General features: G+C 46.7%; 1 protein-coding gene across 6 annotated transcripts in view; it reads left to right on the top strand.

Moving 5' to 3' along the window:
• SUSD4 (sushi domain containing 4) overlaps window positions 1-24228 on the top strand; it is a 419536-nt gene extending 395308 nt beyond the window's left edge. For all 6 annotated transcript variants that reach the window (XM_085612987.1, XM_085612985.1, XM_085612986.1 and 3 more), the window contains one exon: window positions 23742-24228. In XM_085612987.1, the coding sequence (XP_085469113.1) occupies window positions 23742-23770 (29 nt within the window). In that variant the 3' untranslated portion in view covers window positions 23771-24228. The remainder of the gene's footprint in view (window positions 1-23741) is intronic.
• Window positions 24229-24620: the final 392 nt, after the last annotated feature.

Raw genomic sequence — 24620 nt, 5'->3', positions numbered from 1 at the left:
AATAGGCAAATTCAGGGAATCATCACTCACTACCAACGTGCAGCCAAGAAGACCACTCCTCAACACTCAAAAGTTGCACCCCAGTCTGCTAGACCCAGGAGAGTTGTCAAAGTGCAGATTGGTTCATCAAAGATGGGCACTAGCCGCAGGTCTTGGTGTGACCGGAGACCAGTATCCCTGTTGAAACTGGACTTCTGCTGGACCAAAGAGGACTTTGAGGGATATCGACACCTGTGGCCAAAGTCACCCCATCTTACCCATGGACCGAGGAATAACTGCAGAAAGCCCCCTTTGACCGTACAGCACCCTCATTATCCTGTATCCTCAGCATCCGGACCACTCTATTGAAGTCTATGGCAATCTGGGCATAAGGTGTGGAACTGGACTTGAGACTGCTTCAGTGACCAAGTAACTGTCCTTATACTCCTTACTGGCCCCCACCAGTCCCCCCGACCTTCTCCTTGTTGGAATTGGTCGCCCAGTCCAGGCAGGAGTAATCGAACGGAACTCTTTAAAAGATTTGAAAAATGTCCAAACTTTATGGTTACCAATGCTTGTTTGCGCATTTTGAGTAAAAATCTGAGATGTATGTGTTACTAAAAAATAAAAAAAATGTGATGCCTAAAAATTAATACACATAGAATCTATGTTCTTAAATTGGTGTCGAATTTCTTTAAGGTGTTGTGACTTTCTTTAATTCGTTGTACGGTGCTCCTACATGGTTTGCACTTGTTCCTTTGTTTAAAGGCTTGCTACTCAAATCCACAGCTACCCAGAGTTGAGCTAGAGGTTTTACAAACAAGCCTGACTGGACCCAAGATGGTTGCGTCAGTGTATTACATGGTGAGGTCACCTAACCACACCATATAATACTCCACAATCCTCACAACCAGCCTTATATTTTCACCAAATTAAGAAATAATGTTGCATAGATAAAATGGGCTTTATTAAGCTCGCTTCAGTTATTCAGCAAACAGAGTGTTATTCACATGTTATCTCTTCAGAACAGCATGCATACATTGGGGCTGTGAATCCGCCCTCTTCAGCCATTGGCTTTGTTGCTAATGTTTAGCTCTGCCTAGTTGACAACCACTAGTCTTTAGGATCACAAGCAGTCTGAGTAACAGAATTTTACCTACTTACTCTGTTACTTTGCATCCAGAGGTGTCCAGCCTCCGGAGATACTTCCTTTAAGCCCATCACCCAGCAGCTCATGCAAATGTAAATCAGTTGTAATTAAGTAATGAGAGTATCAGCAGCTGTGCTGCCATTGCTACCGGACCACAACACTCTTTTACAGAGCACCAAGCATCACTGCTGCAAGCTTCAAAATTATGCCACCAGTGTTCTGCATACTCTGCGTACAAGGTTTTACTGTTCTTAGATGGCAGACCAGTATGAACCTTTACTTTTTACATTTTTATTGAGGCACGTCTCCCACATTTAGTTGCCATTTTTTTTGTTTTTCTTAATTTTAGCATATGCTTGTACAACAAATAAATCAATTACCTTGTTTCTTAGAAGACAATTGGGCCATTTTTTGATACAAGACTCTTCCCCGTAAGAATCCACAAAGATCAGACTCACTAGTCTTCAGTGCCGGTCCGAGTGAGGATAATGGGACATTAGATAACCTCAGTGGACATTCAGGCTTCAGTGTAGCTTACCTCAACAACTTTGAATTGTACTGGTGGCCCAAGGCACCAGATACCTTATTCCTCTCATGCCACGATCTATCCAAACTCTACACCTTCCTTGTGAGCGGAGCACCTGTGTGTGAGCACTGTTCGTCTGTGAATCTAGGACAGCCCCATGTTTAGTGAGTGCATTGTGAGGTGTATGCCTGTGCTAATGCAAGAGTAACATTGTCTTTGGTGAGTGCAGGTTAAGTAGTCTACAGGTTGAAAGTTGTTCCTGTGTGAATGCAGAATAACACGTATGCCTGTGTGAGTACGGCGTAAGGGATGTGCCTATGTGACGGTAGCAGTGTGAATTTGGGGTCCCTGCATGTTGTATCTTTATGTGCATGCACTTTCCAAGTCACAAATCTATTGTCTTTGCTAATGCTTTTTAGTAATATGGTTTTGACTTGCAGAAATACAGTGTAGAGAGTGCAAATAGAATAGTGTGTGTATGAGAATGGTAGTAAGTAAGTTTTGATATGGCAGATGCAGACTCTGTCAAAGGAGGTTGAGGAGTGTCAGGGGCAACTGACGGACTGAGATGTCAGCCTAGTTAGGGGGCTCATTTACTTTTTTTTCAGTAGGGCCCATGGCAACCTAGCTACGCTACTGCAAAGGGCTTGTGTGGGTGTGGGTGTAAACATCCCAAGACGGGTACAGAGCACAACGGGAAAGGCACTGTGTCTTCAGAAACCACTTACGTTTACAGTGAGTATGAGCATGGTGCAGCATTTCATGACGTAATTAGTATGCAGGATGTGGCCAGGAGCTGTAGTAAATGCTTCTACTCTAGCTCCAGGACCTTTGCCAGTCCCTTTCTCCTCGACGCCACAGGTGCCGGAATAGGATCTAGTAGGATCTAGTATTGGTTATGATGTCAGGCACCAAACCGGCTTCCCCTCGATCTCGATCAATGTCATGCTACAAGGTTACAAAAATGCAACCGGTAATCAATCACCTGAACTCTGACCTATTGCCTCCACCAGGGCCTAAATACTAGTAGAGGTTCTATTATCTTTTAGCTGTGATTCAGTTCCTGAATATCCCAGGTTGTTAAATGATGGTGGTGATGGGAATGGCATTTTCCACCCTCATTACACTAATGATGCCTTTTACATGGACTTGCCAGAGGACAGTGTGCTTGGCACCCCTCCTTGGGCCACCTCTGACCCTCGGTCTGAGATCTTCTCTTCCCCAGCAGCTCCGCTCTGCTGTGCTCTGCCTCTGGTCCCACCCAGGCAGGGTTTGAGACCGCACTGTGCCTCGTGCACCTTGCTGGTGCCCGTTGCTGCGTTTTTGCCCCTTGTTGTGCCGGTATCGTTCACTCTCTTTTTCGTTCTCCCTGCATTGTGCCCTTTTGTTGTGGTGATATCTTTTTTTCAATTCTGTTTTCCCCTGATATTTTTTTATTCTGTTTCTGTTTTTTAACTCTGCTTTCCCCTATGTTGTGCCCATTATGATTGTGTCTGTGCCCTTCCATTATTCTTGTTGTGCTGCCTACTGTTAGCTTCCCCCGTTCCTGCCGAAACCTCTGCCCCCCAACCGCCCCTGCTCCCGCCTCCCAGCTGCACGTCCCTCCTCCCTCCCCTACTTAATGGCAGCCACTGCACAGTCACGCAGGGGGCGCCCCACTGGCGCGCCTAAGGCAAGCCCGTCTGTTCCCGACCGCGACCAGCGCCAGGAACCCTGGACCTCCGACCATCTGCCGCTACGACACTATCACCCTTCGCGCACTCAACTCCGGAAGACTCAGAGACTGCCAACAGGCCGCACCAAACACGACCCACGGCCAGTCCTCCTGCCTCCACTGTGGCCAGACCTTCACCACCACCCCGGCCTCCAACACCCCTGACACCAGCACCGACGACACCCTAAAATGTATCTTCCTCAATGTGCGCTCCATACACAAACACGCCAAAGCAATCTATAACCTACTTGAGTCCCTCTCGCCCGACATCGCCTTCTTCACGGAAACCTGGACCAACGCCTCCTCCGCCCCCGACATCAACAACGCAATCCCGGATAGATACAAGATCCAGAGGAAGGACCACCCAAACCACCCAAGAGGGGGCCTCACCATCACCCACCCACCACGAAGGAACTGGAGCAAGGTTACCAACGAGCAACTCAACTCCACCCTCACCCAAGGCGACCACACCTGGGCACCCAATGCTCACAGCGCAGCCAGAGGACTCCACACCTGGATCTCCAACTGCGCAGACAAACTCGCCCCACTTCGCAACCCCAGTAAACAGCGCCCCAGAAAAGCCGCCTGGTTCACCACCGATCTCCAGGAAGCCAGGCCCACCTGCAGATGCCTGGAGAAGAACTGGAGAAACACTAAGACAATCGAAAACTACTCCACAAACAAGGATGCCATGACAGACTACCACAACCAAATCAGAACCACCAAGAGGAATTTTATCTACAACAAAATCCTCGCCAATTCGACCAACTCCAAGGAACTCTTCAGTGTAATACAGGAATTCACCAACCCCCGCAGCAACGCCACAGACATCACCCCATCCAAAAACCTCTACGACAACTTCAACGACCACCCACCAGACGCAACAGCCGGCTCCCCGCCCCGTAGAGACACCAGTCATCCCACGATCTCCAACTGGACACCAATCACGACCGAAGACACCGTCTCGACCATAAAAGGCATCCACTCGGGGGCCCCCACTGACCCCTGCCCTCCTCACATCTACCACAGAGCCGCAACAGCCATTGTACCCGAACTACAAAGCATCATCAACACCACCTTCAAAACAGGCACCTTCCCAGATGGCTGGAAAAGCCCTGAAGTCAGGCCCCAACTGAAGAAGCCCACAGCGGACCCCACCAACCTCAAGAACTACCAGCCCATCTCGCTCCTCCCCTTCACAGCCAAAGTTGCAGAGAAAACAGTCAACAGGAAATTGACATGATTCATCGAAGAGAACGCTATCCTCGACCTGTCCCAATCGGGATTCCGAAGCAACCACAGCACCAAGACCGCCCTACTCGCCGCAACAGACGACATCCGCACCCTCCTGGACCAAAGCCACTCCGCAGCCCTCATCCCACTCGACCTATCAGCAGCCTTCGACACCGTGTCCCACCGCACACTAGTTGCAAGACTACACGACGCCGGCATACAAGGAACAGCCCTGGATTGGATCCGATCATTCCTCCCTGGAAGAAGCCAAAGAATCAGACTGCCACCCTTCCTCTCCGAGCCCACAAAAATCAGCTGCGGAGTCCCACAGGGTTCATCTCTGAGCCCGACCCTCTTTAACATCTACATGGCCCCCCTCGCTGCCATCATCCATCAACACGGCCTCAACATCGTATCCTACGCCGATGACACCCAGCTCATCCACTCTCTCACCAAGCACCCCACCAACGCCAAACAACTTCCAGAAAGGAATGCAAGACGTCGCAGTCTGGATGACCAACAGCTGCCTGAAGCTCAACGCCGAGAAGACAGAAGTCCTCATTCTCGGAACCACCCCCTCGGCATGGGACAACACCTGGTGGTCGACCACCCTCGGAAGCACACCTACCCCCACGGACCACACCAAAAACCTCACCATTGTACTCGACGCATCACTCACCATGAACTGACAGGTCAACGCCGTCACCTCCAGCTGCTTCAACACACTTCACATCCTCCGCAAGACCGTCAAATGGATCCCCCTGAGTCAAGAAAGATGGTCACCCATGCACTCATCACCAGCAGACTGGACTATGGAAACGGCCTCTACGCCGGCATCAAAAATCCCTACTCCACAGACTACAGACAATACAGAACGCCGCCGCCAGACTCGTCCTAGATCTACCCCGGCACGAACACATCAGCCAACACCTATGGAGACTCCACTGGCTCCGCGTGGAGAAAAGAGTCACCTTCAAGATGCTAACCCACGCCTACAAATGCCTAAACAACAATGGGCCAAAATACCTCAACGACAGAATCAACTTCCACGTACCTGAAAGAAACCCCCGATCCACCAACCTCGCTCTGGCCGAAACCCCACGCATCCACAGAGCCAGAGCAGGTGGAAGATCCTTCTCCGACATTGCAGCCAAGACATGGAATGAGCTACCGCCAGACATCAAACGTTCCCCCTCCCTGAACACCTTCAGAAAGACCCTCAAGACCTGGCTCTTCGGCTAAGCAGATTTGTCACCACCCTCCTCACCCCCCCACCCACCCCATTGCCTTGAGACCCTCACGGGTGAGTAGCGCGCTTACAGTCCCCTTATTGATTGATTTAAGGAAGCTCCTCCTTTGCAGTGATGACCCAGAAGGGCAGCTGAGGTTCTGAATTTGCAGTTAGTCTGTTGCGACCAAAACAAATGCCCTAACTGAAACTTTGCAGCCTGGGCCAGCTACTTCTGGGCCATTTCTCCCTCATAATGAGGCTCTCCTCCTTCTGGCCATTTAGTCAGAGCCCTGTTCCTGCACACTGGTAAATAGGCAGTTAGCCAGGCATCACAAGCCAGCTCCTGGCAATTTGTATTTTCCTATCAAACATCCTACTCCAGAGAGCCATGTGATTCAGGCCTCAACCACTAAAGTGAATCCCAGTTTACTCTCCCACTACTCAAGCATATGTTTTCCTCCGCCTCTCTGACATTACGGTCTGCTAATGTAGTTTGCCTACTGGGTCATTACACACATGCTTCGTGGGACATGGACAGCGAGATCTTGCGGGTGCTTCCGGAAGACCTTAAGGGCTCTTTGTCTCAAACAGTTCATGATGGACAAGACGCAGCCAAATAACTAATCCGTGCTAGTGTAAATGCTACTGATTGCCAGTGGAGGGCAGTTGGCACCAGTGCTTTACTTCATTGACTAGTGTGGATGCGCTCAACAGGATTTCACCGTGATGTACAACCCTCCCTCATGGATATGCTCTTTGATGGGTCGTGCCTTTTCGGTCAAAAGGCAGACTTGTGCTGGAGCATTTTAAAGAAACTAGAGCCATGTTGTGCTAATTGGCTTACTCAGCAGTTTCCGTGGCAATTCAAAAGGTACAGAGGCTATTCCAGAGGGCTGGTGTATAGGCAAAGAGAGTCTCCCCAACCAATACAGCATTCACCCTAGTCTTTTCAAGGCCATTGGCAGCCGTCTGGCAGGCAGTTTTTAATGCATGCCTCTCTGGGGAGAGAGGGGTTCATTGTTTTGTCCTAGGCTGGCGATCCATCACTACCAACAGATGGATTTTATAAATCATTCAGCTTGACTATGCCCTGCCTTTTTTTTTTGCCCCACCAATTATTCCCTCACATAATGGCAAATTTGAGAGGCACGCCTGTCCATTCTGGTGCAGAAGGTGCCAGTGTTATTCTCCCAGGGTGCTATCGAGTGGGTACTGGAATCAGGAAGAGGAGAGGATTGTTACTTTTGCTACCTGCTTGTGCCAAAGAAGGATCAGGAGCTCTGACCTATTCTGTACCTTTGGCCTCTAAATGACTTCCTACAGAAGGACAAATTTAAAATGCTCACACTGGTCCAGATGCTGTCTTGCCTGGACCTGGGCCACTGGATGATGTTCTTGGACCTGCGGGATGCATATTTTCATATACCCGTCCTGCAGTCCTCCAGACGTTACCTGTGATTCATGGTAGACCAGGAGCATTGCAGTTTGCATTGTTCCCTTCGGCCTCACCAGCACACCTCTGGTGTTTACAAAAGGGGTGGTTGTGGTCGCTGCCAGGGATACCAGTTTTCCTCTACCTCGACTGGCTGTGGAAGGTGGGCCCCCAACAATGCGTTGTAGACCAACTCTAGACATCATTGGGGTTCACTTTCAACAAGCTGAAGTCACAGCTTACTCCTTCAGAAACTTCCATTCATTGAAGCTATCCTGGAAACTGCAGTTCAGGGCATTCTCTCCACTTTAAAGAGTCCAGAACATTCAGGCTATATTCCCAGTGTTTCAGCCTTGGTCCTGGATCTTGATGAGAGCAACTCTGAGACGTTTTAGCCTCTTAGGATAGGATAGGATATAGTTCTTGTATAGCGCTCGAATGCCGAAGCGTCTTGGCGCTAGTAAGTACAGAGAGGAAACACAGTCTTCAGATATGGTCTTCTTGGAAAAGCCAAGTTTTTAAAACTTTCCTGAAACGTAGATGATTATCTACTAATTTTAGCGAGCAAGGAAGCCTGTTCCAAAGTCGAGCGGCACGGACTGAGACGGCTCTGCCTCCCCATCTAACTTTCCTGATCCTACTGATCTGGATGAGGCTCCAAGTGCTGGATCTTAGCACACGGCTAGGAGTGTAGGGGGTCAATAATTTCTGGATATCCTTGGCTCCGCCTCCAAAAACAGCCTTATGAACCAAGCATATGGCCTTAAACTCTATCCGTTGTTGGACTGGGAGCCAATGTAGGGTTTTAATTCCCGCAGAGACCGATTGATCTCTGGGAATGTCCAGAAGTAATCTCGCCGCGGCATTCTGCAGAGCCTGCAACCTTTTAAGCTGCGCCTTATTTATCCCTAACAGTAAGGCGTTACAGTAATCCAACTTGGATAACACAAGTGCCACCATGACGGTCTTGCGCAGCTCTGGCGTAATGAAGGGAAAATTTTTGCGCAAGGTCCATATTAGAAAAAAACAGGATGATACAAGGCTGTTGACATGGGCTGAGAAGTTTAACTGACAGTCAAACAGCACGCCCAGGTTTCTCACCTTGGGCACAGGACAGGGACAATCCCCTGCCCTCGAAGGCCACAAGGAGTTGTTCCACAGGGGATTCCCCTGGCCAAACTCGATGATCTGTCTTTTCAGTATTAATCTTCAAGAAACTCTCATGCATCCAGCTCATAATTTCCGACAGGCAGCTGTGAAATTTAAGAGCCATGTCGTTGGATTGTTTACCGGTGGAAATGATGAGCTGGGAATCGTCTGCATAAGAGACAAAGGCAAAGCCATGCTTCCTGATGAGTCTGGCCAGAGGAGTCACATAGATATTAAATAGCGTAGGTGACAGCGCCGAGCCCTGTGGAACCCCACATGGAAGGTGGAAGCTGTCAGACTGTAGGCCGTCCCAGTGTAGACTTTGCTCCCTTCCTTCCAAGAAAGAAGAGAGAAGGGACAGCGCTAAGCCCTCAATACCAATCTCCTGTAGCCTTTGTATCAACACCGTATGGTTAACGGTGTCAAAGGCCGCCGAGAGATCTAAGAGAACAAGGATCGCCTTGCCTCCCTTGTCCACTATGCTGCGAATCTCCTCAGCTGCCATAAGTAATGCTGACTCCGTTGAATGTTGTGCACGGAAACCATGCTGAGTAGAGTCCTACAGATTATAGGAGTCTAAGTAATTCATCAGAGATCTGTTGACCTCTCTCTCCAAAATTTTGGCTGCAATAGGTAGTGCAGCAATAGGGCGGTAATTCTTCGGTACGTGAGGGTCCAATGTAGGTTTCTTTAACAGCGGTCTAATCGTAGCTATCTTCCAGCTTGAGGAGTAGCTACCAGACTCCAGTACTTGATTGATTAAAGGTGCTAATTCACCTGTAATCACATCAGCAGCCAGGTGCAGGATTGAAGGGGGGCAGGGGTCTTTAGGGGAACCTGATTTAGTTAGGGTAATCAATCTACGAGTTTCTTCTCTCGTTATTGATGGAAATTTCCTTAGACCTGGATGACTCGTAGTTCTATTTATCAGTGGTTGCCCCTGCTTTTCTGGGTCTGGCTGCGAGTTTATAAAATCTTTGTAGATTAGCTGAACCTTTTCCTGAAAAAAGGAGGCAAGGTTCTGGCACATTGCTTGATCAGGCCGAAATGTATTATCCTGAGGTGGTTTTTCAGAGTGCAGTTATTGTTTTAAAGAGCTCCTTGGTCGAATTCCCTGCTTCCCTAATCCTTGTTGCATAGAATGAACTTTTTGCTGCAATTAGTGCATTTCTATATAGTGATAGGGCACAGTTATACCTGGTTGTATTCTCGGCACTATAGTCCACCCTCCAAAGGCGCTCAGCCCTTCTGCAGGCAATCTTTAGGGCCGTAAGTTCCCTACTATACCAAGGGGCAGATGGCTTAGCTCTCCTAACGGGTAGCAGCTTTTCAGGTGCTACTTCGTCAACTGCTGTCGCCAACCATTCGTTAAAGAGCTGAGCCGCCTCTGAATTATCCTTACTAAGAGTAGGATGCGAGCGACCAAGTGCAGTAATTAGCCTATGAGCACAGACCTTAGACCATTGTCTAATCTTTGTTTTTGCCGGCTTTGGACAAAGTGGAGGTATTGGTAGTCCTGATTTGATATTAAAATGAATTGCGCTATGATCAGACCAGGGAAGAGTAGTGATACTGACGAGCTCCAACTCTATGTTGTTGACAAAAATAAAATACCGTCTAAAGTATGGCCCATTCGATGGGTGGGACCATTAACTACTTGGTTAAAACCTAGAGCTGCCAGATTCTCAAGCAGCTTGGCTGAGTCTGGATGATTCATAAGTTCCAAATAGTAATTGAAATCCCCAAGAAGAATAAAAGGGTGGGGGTCCGTACGGGATTCTAGGTGATTCATTAGCATTTGTGGAAAGGAAGTCTTAGGCCCAGGTGGGCGATAGACTAATAGGCCTTGAAACTTAAAGAAGTTCCCTAAATAGATGGTAAAATAAAGTGCCTCAGCTGGTAAGTCTAAATATGTTTCAACACATAACTTTAAATGGGCTTGATGAACAATCGCTATCCCTCCACCCCTCTTGCCTTGAGGCTCCTGCATCCACTTAATCAACTGTGCCAGGTGGGACATTCAGACTCAGCAAGGAATGCGAAGTTCCAATGGGCCTTACATCAAGGAAGTTTGACAAATGTCATTCAGATCTCGAGATCGCTGCCCGTGATCTGCAGTGGGGGCTGCTTGAATGTAATTGTTCCTGCGGAAGGACTCTCCTCCCTTACCTACCCAGAGCTGACAGTGTTGCATCCTTGCTAGGCTGGGGAGGTCATCTCACTAGGAGATGCATTCTATCTGGAATGGGACACAGGACTCCTGTATGCCTTCCTACCCTTGCCGCTACTGCCTCAAGTTCTGAAAAAGATCTAAAACAACCAGGCCCAAGTCATACTAGTGGCTCTGGATTGGACCAGAAGAGTGTGGTACCCAGAACTTTTGGGCAAGAACATCTGTCCTCCGATCAGGCCAGCACTTTGTAATGAGCTTCTGTGACAGAAGTAGAGCATGGTCTCCTACTTGAATCTGGGCAATCTAGATTGAGCAGCAGCAGCTTCCTGCATGAGACCTACCATCTGAGGTGGTGGATGTCATTTTTACGGCTAGGTGCCCTGCCACAAAATTCATTTATGCCTTGTGCTGGGACAAATGTGTGGCCTAGTGGGGCGCTCGTAAGATTGTTGCCTTACAAACAAAGCTCTGACTTCCCTTTGTTTGCTTTATTCATATCCCATCAAAGCCTTTGCATTGGACTCTTCCCTTCTGAATTTACCAGACCATCTAACCTTGTATCACCTGTTGTGATTAGATTTATTAATTGTTCAACACACAAATGTACTCCCAAGCCATTTCTGATGCCACAGTGGGAGCTTAACTTAGTCATAATATTTCTCATGTGCTTGCTATTCGAGCCGATGCATAGTTGCTCACTGGGTCTCCTGACTTTGAAGACTGTCTTTCCTCATCACAATCATGTCAGCTTGTCACATGCATGAACTACAGGCACTTTCAGTTCAACTGCCATACACTATCTTTTCCCAGACAAGTTGGTGTTGATGATTCGGGTGATGTTCATGCCAAAAGCTGTGACTCCCTTTCACGTAGGGTAGTCGGTCACACTGCCGGTGTTCTTGGCTCCCCATCACCTCTCTAAAAAAGAGACTGCATCGCCTGAACCCTGACAGGGCTTTAAACTTTTACATTGTTTGTATCAAAGAACACCGTGAGGACAATCAGCTTTTTACTAGGGTTTTGGTGTGATACAGACCTCAGCTTTGACTACCAAAACTCCACACTGGCTGGCACCTGCTTTGGCATCTTGGGGATGCTTCGGAAATCATAGACTTATTGCCCGAGGCAGCGAAAAAAACAGTTATCCAGTCGCTGATAATATCGTGCATGAATTCTAAATGGCAAAGGCCTGTGCTTTCTATTCCCTCTGATCAAACCTTACCAGTCAAAAAGGAATCTTAGATCCTCAGGCAAAGCCAAAGTGCTGGTTCCTAAAGTTTATAGGGCTCGCTTAGGTGGCAAATCCTGTCTGCTGGCAGAAAAAATGTGGAATCTTCTCCCCTTAGACTTAAGGATGCAGCCTTCTTTAATGCGGTTTCACAAAGATCTAAAAACATGTTTTTTCAGGCAATCCACAACCAGAGAATGTTAATGGCCAGTATGCGGTTAAATTTAAGCTGAATGGCAAGGACTACTCCTAGCGCTGGGACACTCCGCGTCTGGAGTAACCAGGCGCTTTATAAAATATTAACATCACATATTGGGTTCTCTGGGGCGAAGAAATGGAAGGCTGTGCAAAAGAGGACTGTCTCCAGGTAGAATGTCCTCTGCATTAATATCTGCTGCACACTGGCCATGAAACAGCTCCAGGACGGTCTGCAAGCTTATTCTACCAGGCTAAGGCTGCTACCACTGCATTGACGTATGAAGTGCCTGTCCTTGACATCAGTCAGGATACGAAGTGGTGTCATCACATATGTTCAGAAATCACTACTACTTCGGCAGCCAGGTCGTGCGAGAAGGGCGCTTTTCCAGATTGGTCCTGCAGGACGTTTTGGTCTAAGTCTGTTCTACACTTGGAGAGGTACTGTTTTGGTATCTACACTTAGGGGAGGAATCTGCAGGTATAAGTGTCCATCAGAAGAACAAGTAACTTACCTTCAGTAACACTGTTTGTGTTGGAAACTCTAACTCCAGATTTCTCGCTGCTCTCCCACCTCTCCATTCTGTGGGGTAATCTCTTCTCAACATCTAAAAAGGTCCCAAGTTAGAGATCAGCATATTGGTGACAACAATTATTGATGCTCTGCTTCTGAGGGTGTTTAAAGGGAGAAACAAGAAACTGACTTCGGCATGCAGAGAAGGCTCCATGCTGTCACTTCTGGGGAGGTACTGTGCCATTGCGGAGCCCCATAGTGCCACCTAGCAGCATTCGGGAGCTCTGCTGAAGAAAAGTTTCCAAATCCAGTCTGGCACCTGGGGAGTATTCCAAGGTAGAGGAATCTGCAGTTAGAGTATCCACAAGAAAGAGCAATACCGGAGGTAACAGCCCTCAGATAATAGTCTGAGATGCAATCCAGGGAGGATACCGAAGACCCTCTGCCAGATCTGAGACGGGTGTTATGGTCAGATCTATTTCTCAGGTGTCTGATACATACAGACAAACAAAATATTGTCCTTCTACAGCAGAATCTATTCGTGAAGGTATGTCTGCCACTTAAAGCCCAGAAGAAGCTGATCAAACCTAATCCAAGAGATCACTGGCTCAAGAGACATCACAAATAATTGGGGAAAGAGTGCATCACGTGTTTTCCCATTCTGTGGCATGAATTAAAGTGAAAGGTTGCCATTAATCCTCACCAAAACATTGGCTCTGCGTAGCACAAGGTAGCTTATGATGCAAAGTCCAGCCCAACACTCATTCTCTCTTACAGTGCAACCAGGAACCTCCACTTAGTATAGTGGAAGGCATTCTCTGCTTCAATAGCCAGGAGAGATGGGATTCCTCAAAGGTAAACATACATTCCATACCATTGTACATATTGCAAAAATTCAGTCTAGTGGACCGCTAAGACACAAACATAGACTGATCTAGATATAAACAGGAAGCAATCACGGTCTGCAATCTGTTGCCCATTGCCGTAGCCAGCATTCTTGTCCCGAGGGAGATGGTCTGTAAGAGCAGTAGTTATCCTTTGATGTACCTTCTTTATGTACCAGGCTACTGGCAGTTTGATAGTCCTCAGGCAGCATTCCTTCTTGCCTGGCCCTCTAAATAGATTCAACAGTCAGGAGGCCATTTCGTCAGGCATCTTACCGGAGTCCAGCTGTTCAAAAAATGTTGGTTATCTGCTCAGCAGAGATGTTCATCTCTGAACCCTAGCCTAGCCTATCCAGCAAAGTTTCCCCAGGATTCGCGGGACACAATCAGATAGGCACTTAAATATCAGTCCACCTCTGTATGACCTAAAAAGAATAGATTTTCTGGTAGATATCACCTCTGTCCAAGAGCCCAGCATTGTCCAGCAACCTTGACTGTAACTGCCCCGATAATTAGTACCCGTCAAATGAGTCTCTTGGAACAGTAAAATATCTGTATTTTGATACAGCCTCATGCTTAATTTTGAAGGAGCCAAATAGCTTTCCATATCATAAACTTGCAGGTCAACATGACCCCTAGCACTCATCCTTCGTCATCAAATCATCTTATTTGACTTTTGCTCCAGACACCCACCAGACCTGATGCGCACACTGAAATGGCAAAACAAGCAACATGCCATCTCTAATGCACATCACCCCCAGTCCACACTCTCATACTTCAGCCTTCCATCTGCTTGAACTCCAAAAGTAGGAACCATCTGTCACCATAACACAGGTAAGTAATCAACAAAGGATTCAAGTATTTTATGAAGTATTGGAATCCCAGCTGCCATCAAAACAAGTGAGGCCTTGTGTATGGTGAAGACTGACGCCAAGCCGAACATATTCACAATCATCAGTTCCATCAAATAGATCAAATCAGCCCTCACCATCGTAGGCTCAGAATCAGAGTGAACCAAACGTGGCTAACCCGCTGTGTCCCATGAGTACTGTTGTCAACACCCACACATTCCTTAGTTGACAGTCCGGCTCCTAACAACCTCTCTAGGCTTCAAGGGTTCTTGGTGGGCTGCCTTTTCTATGAGCATGAGCCATATATCTACTACCAGGAGTAGTGTTTCTGGGGGTACATGCATCATAACCCTTCTATATCAACAAATGTTTCCAACAATATGTCTCACTAGTTATCCTTCCATAATACCTTTTTATCCACAGAATGCATTATGAACTAATTTATTGTAAATCACTCTATTTTCCTAATCCTTGTGTAGCCACAAAATGTTTGAGAAATATTTGACTGTATGCACAAAAATACCTCCTGCTTCAGTGTAAAGCGCCCTAATAGCTCACGGTCTCAGTGTGCTATAAAGAATATTTCATATAAATAACCCTGTCCACGACTAGCAATCCTTAAACTGTACAGCTATTCTTATAAGTTTTTGGCAAACGTAAGTGCCAGGAACTCCAGTCTGTAGTGGTGCACGCCCTGCCTTGAAAAACCATCATATTCTTTCTATCCAGGTCCCGGAGTTTCTTCATCTCTGGTTCTATACTGCCAATGTAATGTCCACAAAGAGCAAGATCCTGATTTTTGATTATGGGGTTGGGCCCTTTATCTTGGTAGTGTTGGGGCCACATTGGGGCACCTATAGTTCAGGAATCTCAGCAAGATAGAGACGCCTTCATCAGAGAAAGAACCATCAGTGCCCAGTTAGCATGCGCCACAAAAAGAAAAAAAACAAGGCCGGCATTGGTTTGATCTATGAGGAGCTCCACACTCTGGTCCCTTACATGTCCAGAAATAACCACTTAGCGTACTGCGTTACGGGGTAAGAGTTGCCTGAGCATCTTTAGTTCTCTGGCAGAAGATCGGTGAGTTGACCACTAGCTCCCTTACAGCTTCTGCTTCGTCACATTATCTAACACTTCTTTCATCTCTTTTTCAATCATCTTAGTGTTAGAAGAATTGATTGTTGTGTGTTGTCACTGTGCTAGAGTTGGTTACAGTGTTCTGAATTTCCGTAAGTGGGGGATGAGGATCCCAGAGTCCAGCAGATCAGGTGACACTCCTGTGTCTCTCCCTCTTCTCCATCTTGTTCTCAAGAAGGCATATTTGTCCAGTTTGTTTATCTGGAGGGATGCTGCTTCTCCGCTGCTTCTCTATTCACAGCGAAAGAGCATAGGCTTGTATCAGCATCAGCCCCACTGTCCAAATAGGGAAACATTCATCGGCCTACCTCTAAAGCAGAGGACTCAGACAATTTGCAGAGATTTCACCACAAGGCAACAGGCCAAACACCGACTCACTCCTTACTCGGATGTTTGTCACGTGGTGATAGGTACTTTCTGGGTTTTTTACGGTGGCACCCTCCCCCTCATAAACCCCCCACACCTCCATTTCCCCATCTCTCCTCCCTACCCTGTCAATGGGCATTTCACCACCTACAACTGCAACATTGTTTAATTAGGTGCTGCAGAGCAGGTAGAAAAATGCTCATCAGCAAGAATAACGCGGCACAAAGTCTGCAGACCAGACCAGACCTCCATGTTTAATCTGAAACCTGCAGGCTGCCTCCTCCAAACTACCTTAAAAATGGCCTTATCAACATGAGCCTAAGCAAGCTCTGGGACACACCTAACAACACCACTACACTAAAAAAAACTTGTATGGAAAACGGTCAAGAATCTTTCATGGATTGAGCATAAGGCTTCCCTCTCAAAAAGGGCCCACGTCTGGATGAATCTTGAGCACCTATGCAGCCCCTGTTCCTAAAAATTCTTTGACCTGGGATATGCCAAAGTCATTAAAATCAAATTCTTGAAGTATCGACTAGGCCTCCCACCCTGCACACAGCACCTTCCACACTGGCTCAGGGAAACTGCGGGTTCCACCTCCCGCTTATGTGGCTTAGCACCAGAAGATCCGTTGCATCTCCTATGCACATGGAAAGACCTTTTGAAAGAACGATAACAACTACTAAAACCTCTCTTAAACCAACGAGAGATTCGCACCCGGAGGCAGGCAGTGCTGGCTTGCTTCGCACCTGGAGATCCTCAGTTGAACTGTCGCCTGGTGAAGTTCCTGATCCTGGTGGAAAAAAAATGCCAGAATAGTGAAAGAGTTCTTCACCCAAGGGAAATTTCTGGAACAATCTCAAACCTCTCCTGTTGGGCCTCACAAAGCATTATCTTCACCCAGTGACCACATAGCACAATATTACCTGGCAAATGCCCATTCTCGTAAGGAGCAAAGAAAATGCAAGAAGAGCTCCAGCCAACATTTTAAACATATAAACTCTAACCTTGTGCATCTTTAACGTTGTAAATTGCTTGTTCTTAATACATCAGGTTTATCAATCCTGTAACAAATTCATTTAACCTATGTATTTAATCTACTTACCAACCAGTCCGCACTTTAATAGGGGGTAGCTCCAACACTACACCCAGCCCTATCAGCCTTATTTAGCCTGAGCGAATCATGTTAAGAATGAAATCTGAAGATGCTCGGCCCATGGCCCCATAATTATTCATCCATGGCTGCTCACCATCCCAGATATCAAAGAGGACCTTGCCGAACACACAGAGTATTACTTCACAGAAAACACAGGTTCCGTAGATTCAGCAACCACTATATGGGAAGCCTATAAAGCAGTTATCAAGGGTCGTGCTCTAGCTTTAAAAATTGGATATCTCCGTAATCATAGCGAACAGCTAACCCGGTTGGAGAGCGAACTGCTCCTTGTTGAGACGGATCACAGCACTTCTCCCACTGAAGCCACAGCCCACAAACTCCGAAATAAACAGCTAGAATACAAGGCATTAGCAAGGGAAAAAGCCCAAGCTAGACTACTTCAAACGAGACACAGAGTCTATGAACTCGGGGAGTGCACTGGGAAAATGCTAGCATGGCTGGAAAAAAAAGATCACGAGGCGCGATGGGTCCCTGAACTCATACTGGAAGATGGGAGGCGGGTGACGGACCCACAGGACGTAGCAGAGACGTTTGCAGATTACCTAGAGACCTAGATCACTATACGCGGATGACATCCTCATATACTTGGCATCCCCCCCGAGCCTCCATTAACAGCTTACTTAACGTAATCACCAACTTTGGTAAATACGCGGGCTACACTATTAACTGGTCCAAGTCAGTCTTATATGTACTGCACGGACCCCCGCCACGTCTACCCCGCGGATACACAATTAAACAGGCCTCCGAAGACTTTACATCCCTGGGCATCTTTATCACACCTGACCCCAAGTTGTTTTATGAACACAATCTTCTAGGCCCCTTAAAGCGCCTACAAGAAGATGTGAGACACTGGAGGTCGCTGCCCCTATCCCTCCTAGGCAGAGCAGCTTTATTTAAAATGTTAGCACTTCCCAGATTTATATATGTCCTTCAAAATTGCCATTTTCCCATAGCTGACACTTACTTCACCACTATAGAAGGAGAACTCCGTACCTTATTATGGGATGGGAAAGCCCCACGTATTGCCCTCCAGAAACTCACCAAAGGGTGGTATGACAGAGGAATAGCCCTTCCGGATTTACGCCTCTACTATTGGGCCTCCCAATTAACCATCAATCAATGGATCACCAGCGAACCCAGTCTTCCACTTGGAAAAATACCAAACAGGTCGAGAGGGATACATGGGGCCACTCTATTGTAAAGCTCAAAGGGGTCATTACCTGGGGCCTATGTCAGACACGGTGGTCATTTGGCATAAAGGCCAATAAACGCCTCGGTTTGATGGACACAATTACGAAAGCTACGCCACTATGGTCCTCGCAAAAATTGGGATCACTCTGTTTCCACAGGGGATTTGATAAGTGGGACACCATCGGGATCGCTAGCATAGGCGATTTGGTCACTAAAGGGAAAATCCTAACATTCAAAGAACTACAAACTAAATACTCCCTCACACAAGGAGAGATGTTCCGATATCTACAAATCCGACACGCCATTCTTTTTTTTTTTTTTTTTGTTTTGTTTTTTTGTTCCTCATTTACTGCCATGGTTCCAGACTACTGAGAGCCAACTGTATGGGTGGTGAGAGTTGCGAGAGTACCGTTGCGCTGTCACAGCCGATGCTGGAAGGGCAGTAGATGACAAGTCAAATACAGCTGCCGTGGCCACCTCAGCAGCTCAACCCTTACTAGTCAACCGACAGAAGTTAACCAACTTTAAGGTTATATATGCCGTTGCCGTTAAAACCTGCGAACCTGGACGATAGAAAAATGAACCATCGGAAAAGTAAAAAACAGCAAGATAGTACTATGGCAGAATAATCATCGGAGCTGGGGAAAAAAAAAACCCCCAGCTAGCTCAACAAGTTCAAACCAGGCCATCCAGCAACTTCCAAAAGTTTCTCCTGTCACGATTACCAGCCCTGGCTATATCTAATATAGAGAACTGGAGCAGGGATCTACGCCACTCATAGAGAGATGGTACAGTGGGTTCTTTCCAGCGTTTGCAGATTTCTCCTCGAGCCACCAACATTGCGTAGAATAGAAGATTACCAGCCATTGATCGTGTGCAGTCTGCTGTTCCAAAAATTACTAGCTTCAGATCTATTAATATCGGACGCCCCAGCCAGGCCGAGAGTTTGTTACTAATTGCGTCCCAAAATGGAGTTGAGTGAGGACATTCGAAAAACATGTGTGCATCAGTAGCCACCATAAGTCCACATCTCGGACAAGCCACAGGACCACCAGCTGCAAATTTCGAAAGTCTTTGTGGGGAATAGTAAGCCCTGTGTAGTGTAAACAAGTGATTCCTGCGTAACCTAGCTGGTTTCACTAATTCCCACAGCAGTTTACAGGAAAACAACCAAAGATCTACCGCCCTATATCTATATTAAATGCAGATTACAAAATCTTTGCCTCTCTGCTGGCAAGAAGGCTGGGTCGAGTCATCCCAACATTAGTACATCCTAACCAAAAGGGTTTTATTGGAGGCCGCCAGCTCTTCGAGCTAACATACGATCTAATAGGGGCCATCGATATGGCTACTTTGAACGCAGCTCCGTTGGCTATTTTAACACTCGATGCCACCAAGGCCTTCGACAGGGTCAATTGGTTGTACCTGTCGGGAGTCTTGACCAAGTTTGGTGTGGGAGGAAATTTTCGAGGGGCTGTACGGCTGCTATATAATCGCCCCACAGCTCGGATACTTGTTAACGGTGGTCTTTCTGATGCATGTGTTATCTCCAGAGGGACCCGTCAGGGTTGTCCTCTGTCCCCCCTCCTATTTGATCTCTACATTGAGCCTTTGGCTCAAAAAATACGCGAAGAACACTCCATCATACCCTTCGTATGTAGGGGATGGGAGAAGAAGGTTGCGTTATATGCGGATGATCTCATGGTTATGACCTCTGACATCGACTCTGCCTTCCCGGCTGTCATTGGGCTGGCTGTGGAATTTGGAAATGTTTCTGGATATGAGGTAAACGCAGCTAAAACAGAAACATTGGTGTGGAACGATGTCGGCAGCAGCTTTAGTAATGGCTCAAATAAGAGTCTTCGTTATTTGGGCTTAAACATTACTAAAGATATCTCTCTGATCGCCCCTACTAATTTTGCTAGAATTGCAAAAGAATGCCGCAAATTGATGAGAGCTTGGCTACACCTTCCCCTCACTGTAATTGGTAGAGTTAACCTGGTGAAAATGTCTATTCTCCCTAGGGTTTCTTTCTTGTTTAATACAATTCCTCTTTACTTTGAACCCGTTTTATTGCCTAAACTCCAGAGCGAGATAAGCTCTTTTATTTGGTGTAACAAAAACCCAAGGATAGCCTGGAAAAAGATAAGGCGTCGGAGAGAGAAGGGGGGCTTGGCAGGGCCCGACCTACAGGCTTATCTCTGGGCATTCCAGCTTTCTCACTCACGTATGCTTTTAAAAACACCTTCTGGCGTGGGGATTGGCAATTTGTTTGCCACTCTGTTGAAGTGCGAAGGAGCTGGGCAGTCTGGTTTTCTGTTTAAATTCGGAGACCCCAAATTCTTCAAAAAGGTCAAGTTGAAGATCCTACAGGGCCTGGCAAGAACATGGGCAAAAATAAAATCCTGCACTAAATTAGGGTATTACTCTAGCAGAGCTCCTTTATGGGACCTTCCAGAGGCGCCAACCTGGCTAAATGACGCACTGGCTTCACCACTCAGGGAATCTGGGTTGGCTGTTTGGGGGGATCTTTTTGTGGAAGGGACTTTGCTCCCCTGGGAGGACTTAGTTCGTAAAGTAGGGCCCAATCTATCAAGATTTAAATATGTACAAATAGTAAGTTGGGCCCAAGCAGTAACAATGCGACCCACACGATCTAATAAGTTCATTCTAGGGGGAGGAAGTCACTTGGAAACCCTCTTAGTTGATCAGCCTGTTGTAAAAAAGGAGGTCTCGCTATGGTATTCCCTAATAATGGATGAAATGGATGGTGATTTTCTTCTCCCGGAACAGCTGTGGAGTTCCTTGGTACCGACCCCAATCTCGTAGATCTTTGGTTGTTTTCCTGTAAACTGCTGTGGGAATTAGTGAAACCGACACGCCATTCTTGTTAACATCCCTGACCTTCCCTCCCTACCAGATGCCTCCCCTTTAGAGGACCGTTTGCTCACTGAACCACTACTGACTAAAGCCATCTCCTGCACATATCCTAAAATCTGCAATAACCTGCCAGATACACTCTGGCCCCTTCGAGACCATTGGCAGGCAGACCTGGGGGTGTTGAAGGATGACGACTGGCAGACAGCACTAATGTCCCCTAGGGAAACAGCCGATAATCACCGCTTCCGCCTCATTCAGTTGAAAATACTCCATAGGTCCTACCTCTCAGGTGTTCTTCTAGCGAAAATAGGCAGCCGAAGGGATGCATTCTGCCTTAGGGGTTGCGGCCAAGATAGTACATTGTATCACATCCAATGGGAATTTCCCCGCATACGCCCTTTTTGGGACAGGATCACTAAAAGGATGAAAGACACACTGGGTAAACACCTCCAACTGTCACCAAAATTGGGGATTTTAAATATATGGGAGCCCACCGACCTTACGGAAGTGGAGCAGCAATGGGTGGCACTGGGATATTTGTTGGGGAAACGAGCTGTAGCGATGTTTTGGGGTTCCAACAGATTGCCAGTGACGATCGGGTGGGTGGCGGAAATGGATAAATGCATGATTGCGGAAAAAGAGGTATACAAACAAAGAGGCTGCCCCAAGAAGTGGGATAAAAAGTGGGGAGGCTGAAACACCTATAGAGGGGAAATCTGTGCTTCTCCCAAAGCGCATATGGCGATGAGACGAACTAGAACTGGAGACCCTTAATTCCTTAACATCTGTAGTAACAAATATATATTCATTGTGTGATATGACTGTTGTACCCCATGAAATTGCTGTAAACCTGATTCTGTGCTTTAACTTTAAAAAAAGTTTTACAGCAAAAAAAAAGAATGAAATCTGAGTTTAGCACTTTAAACACCTTAAGCACGTTTTGCACTGAGGGCATTTTGTAAGTGACCTGGCACTAGGCATAAGGCGATGAGCCTGGCTCTTAATTGATAACGCGGCTGTTTTTAATCAATCTGAAGCAACAACAGAATGTTTTATGATGAGTTACTCTTTTAGCTGCCTTATGTCTGCAAAGGTGCTACCACTAGATATAAATGTGCGGCACTGCATTTTATTGAATGTACTAATGGTTTTACTGTTTTCTCTATTGCATTGCAATGGTTTTCAGTAACTATGCAAATAAATAAACGTACTTACTTACTCTTCGAATGTTAAGTGATGAGTAGCTGGGACTCCAAGGAGACCATCACACAGAAAGTAGTTCAAACCGTGTCACCAATCTTCCCCTATTCCAGGTGTCCAGGCTAAGTGGCTACATCAGAGTGAAGGGGAAGCAAGGCCTTATTCAGTCACCCCGCCACGAGGGAAGGGGAAAATGACCAAAGGTCTCACCCACAAACCAAGTGGCCTATAAACCCCCTGCAGTGAAGGACAACCACTGCTAGACTGCCAGATTCCTCCCTGAGCCCTGCACCCAGGACAGTTTTTCCTCTCCTCTGCATGTCTCACAGTCTTGTTCATCGGAGCCCCGGCGGTATTGTCAATGATCTTCCAGGCATTAATCAGGCATGTTTGGCAACAGAGGACCAAAACGTTGTATGATCTGCAGCACTTCAATATGTCGCTCCCATGCTGCCTAGCACATGCACACGAGGATTGACCCGAACCTTGAGACTTAAGCCCTTCCACTCAGACGCCACCTCTTCGGTTGTCGCACAGCTGTCTGTCTCGATTGGTTCCAGATTGGTTGGGTGGATGCCTCATTCCTGCACAACCTCTACTCTACCCAAAAGCTGCCACCCTTAATTAACAGCCCAGCACTGCCTCTTTCTCGGTTATCGTTCACAAGTTAAATGGTCAGCGAGGGAGAAGGGGGGCGTAGGGGCAACCTGACCAGGTGGCACATCGGGACATGGTCCTGAACCCATCAAACACACCTTGAATGGATGAATTAATTAAATACTATTTCTAAAGCACGAACAGCTGCTTCAGAGAAGTGTCTGGGTGCCGAGCAGTAGGACTGTTATTGGCCAACCTTTAGCTTTGCTTGTGAAGAAAGGTCTTCAAGTCCTTTTTACGGGGTGATTGGTTATCCAGTTTCTTGGGCTCTAGAGGCAAGCTGTTCCATAGTGTGGCTGCTAAATGCGAAAAAGTACGCCCCCCCCCTTCTAACATGCTTTACTATTGGAATACCCAGGAGCCACTCATCATTGGAATGCAGGTCTATCCCAGGCCTTGCTCAATATCTAGCTGGTCTGAGGTCCTCACAGACTCAGCACAGCTTTGTGCAGCAGCATGAAGCATTGTAGCACACAGCTCAAGGCTCAAGGCCTGCACTAGATTTAACTGAGTAGCTCTCCTCCATAGGATCACAAAGAAATGGGGGGCCTGCTTAAGAAGGAGAACCGTTATCCATCCATTCATAGGGCGGGTTTGTAGCTCAGTTTCTAAGAAGGATATAGCTGGAGGGTCACAGAGACATCCTGCGCAGACACTCGGTTGGATGCGGAGTTGCTAGAGTAGGGAGCATGTTCGGCAGGGAATTCCCTTTGCACAACCCATCACAATACACGCCATGCCATGCTTCAGGTATATGTTGATCATAATAATTCCGAACAACTTTCTTTAGCCTTTGTTTAGCAATTGTGTTTTTTTTATGCTATTGTTCAGTTATTTTTAATCACAAATCATACTAGTTGTTTTTGTTTTGCAGAAATTCCATTGGTGGACGAGGAACCCTGACCCACACAGAAATAAGTTTCACTTGGACTGACAAGTCATCCACTTGTGTTTATACACAGACAATTGAGTAACACAGAGGAACAATGATTTGTAATTGTTAAAATTACTTCCAATTTTGTCACCATTTATATCACTGGTGAGGGCCAACAAGCTTTATGATCAAATCTTCAGCTTTGCTTTCTCAAAGCCAGCTTGAAATTTAAAAAATAAGTTTGCAGCAGAGGAATGCTTGGATAGAAGAGTGTGGAAAATTACTAATGCAAAGGATCCTGACAAGTGGCTATTATGGCATATGGTTCATTGTCAATGCAACTAAGGCACTTAAATCAGGTTTATTTATAACAGACTGAAATCAGATACTGCAAACAATGTGTAATCTAGAAATGCCACAACATTGTTACAACAGAAGTTGTACAGAGGTTGTAATCCTGAAACACAACAAGCTATCAAATTGCAAATGTGTGTGGTGTCTTTAATATTTTGATGAATTATAAATGACAAAAGTGTGAAGTATGCAGATATAGAATCGAATGGAAAAAACAGACCTACAGAATGGATGGCTGAGACTAATATAGGTGACCAGGCCAGCTCCGGGCTTTTCGGTTGAGTGGCACCCGGCAGGGTAGCAGACAAAGCAGGAAGTATTCAATTTATTTATAGGTTGCGGTTAAGGCCAAAATGTAAGGAAGGATAGCTCTCTTTGCTTTCTTTGTGTGCTCCGGGTATCAGTTGGAGGTTAAGGTGAGAGTGAGCGTAGTTAGTGGAAGTTTTTATTAGCATTTACTTTACAGTTTGTTAGGGTTTATTTGTTTGATGTGGCAGTTTTGAGGAACCAGTAGGTTTTAGTGAT

The sequence above is a fragment of the Triturus cristatus genome, chromosome 6, assembly GCF_964204655.1.
Source record: "Triturus cristatus chromosome 6, aTriCri1.1, whole genome shotgun sequence".
In the NCBI taxonomy this organism is placed as follows: Eukaryota; Metazoa; Chordata; class Amphibia; order Caudata; family Salamandridae; genus Triturus; species Triturus cristatus.
This window is presented reverse-complemented; position numbering and strand designations above follow the sequence as displayed.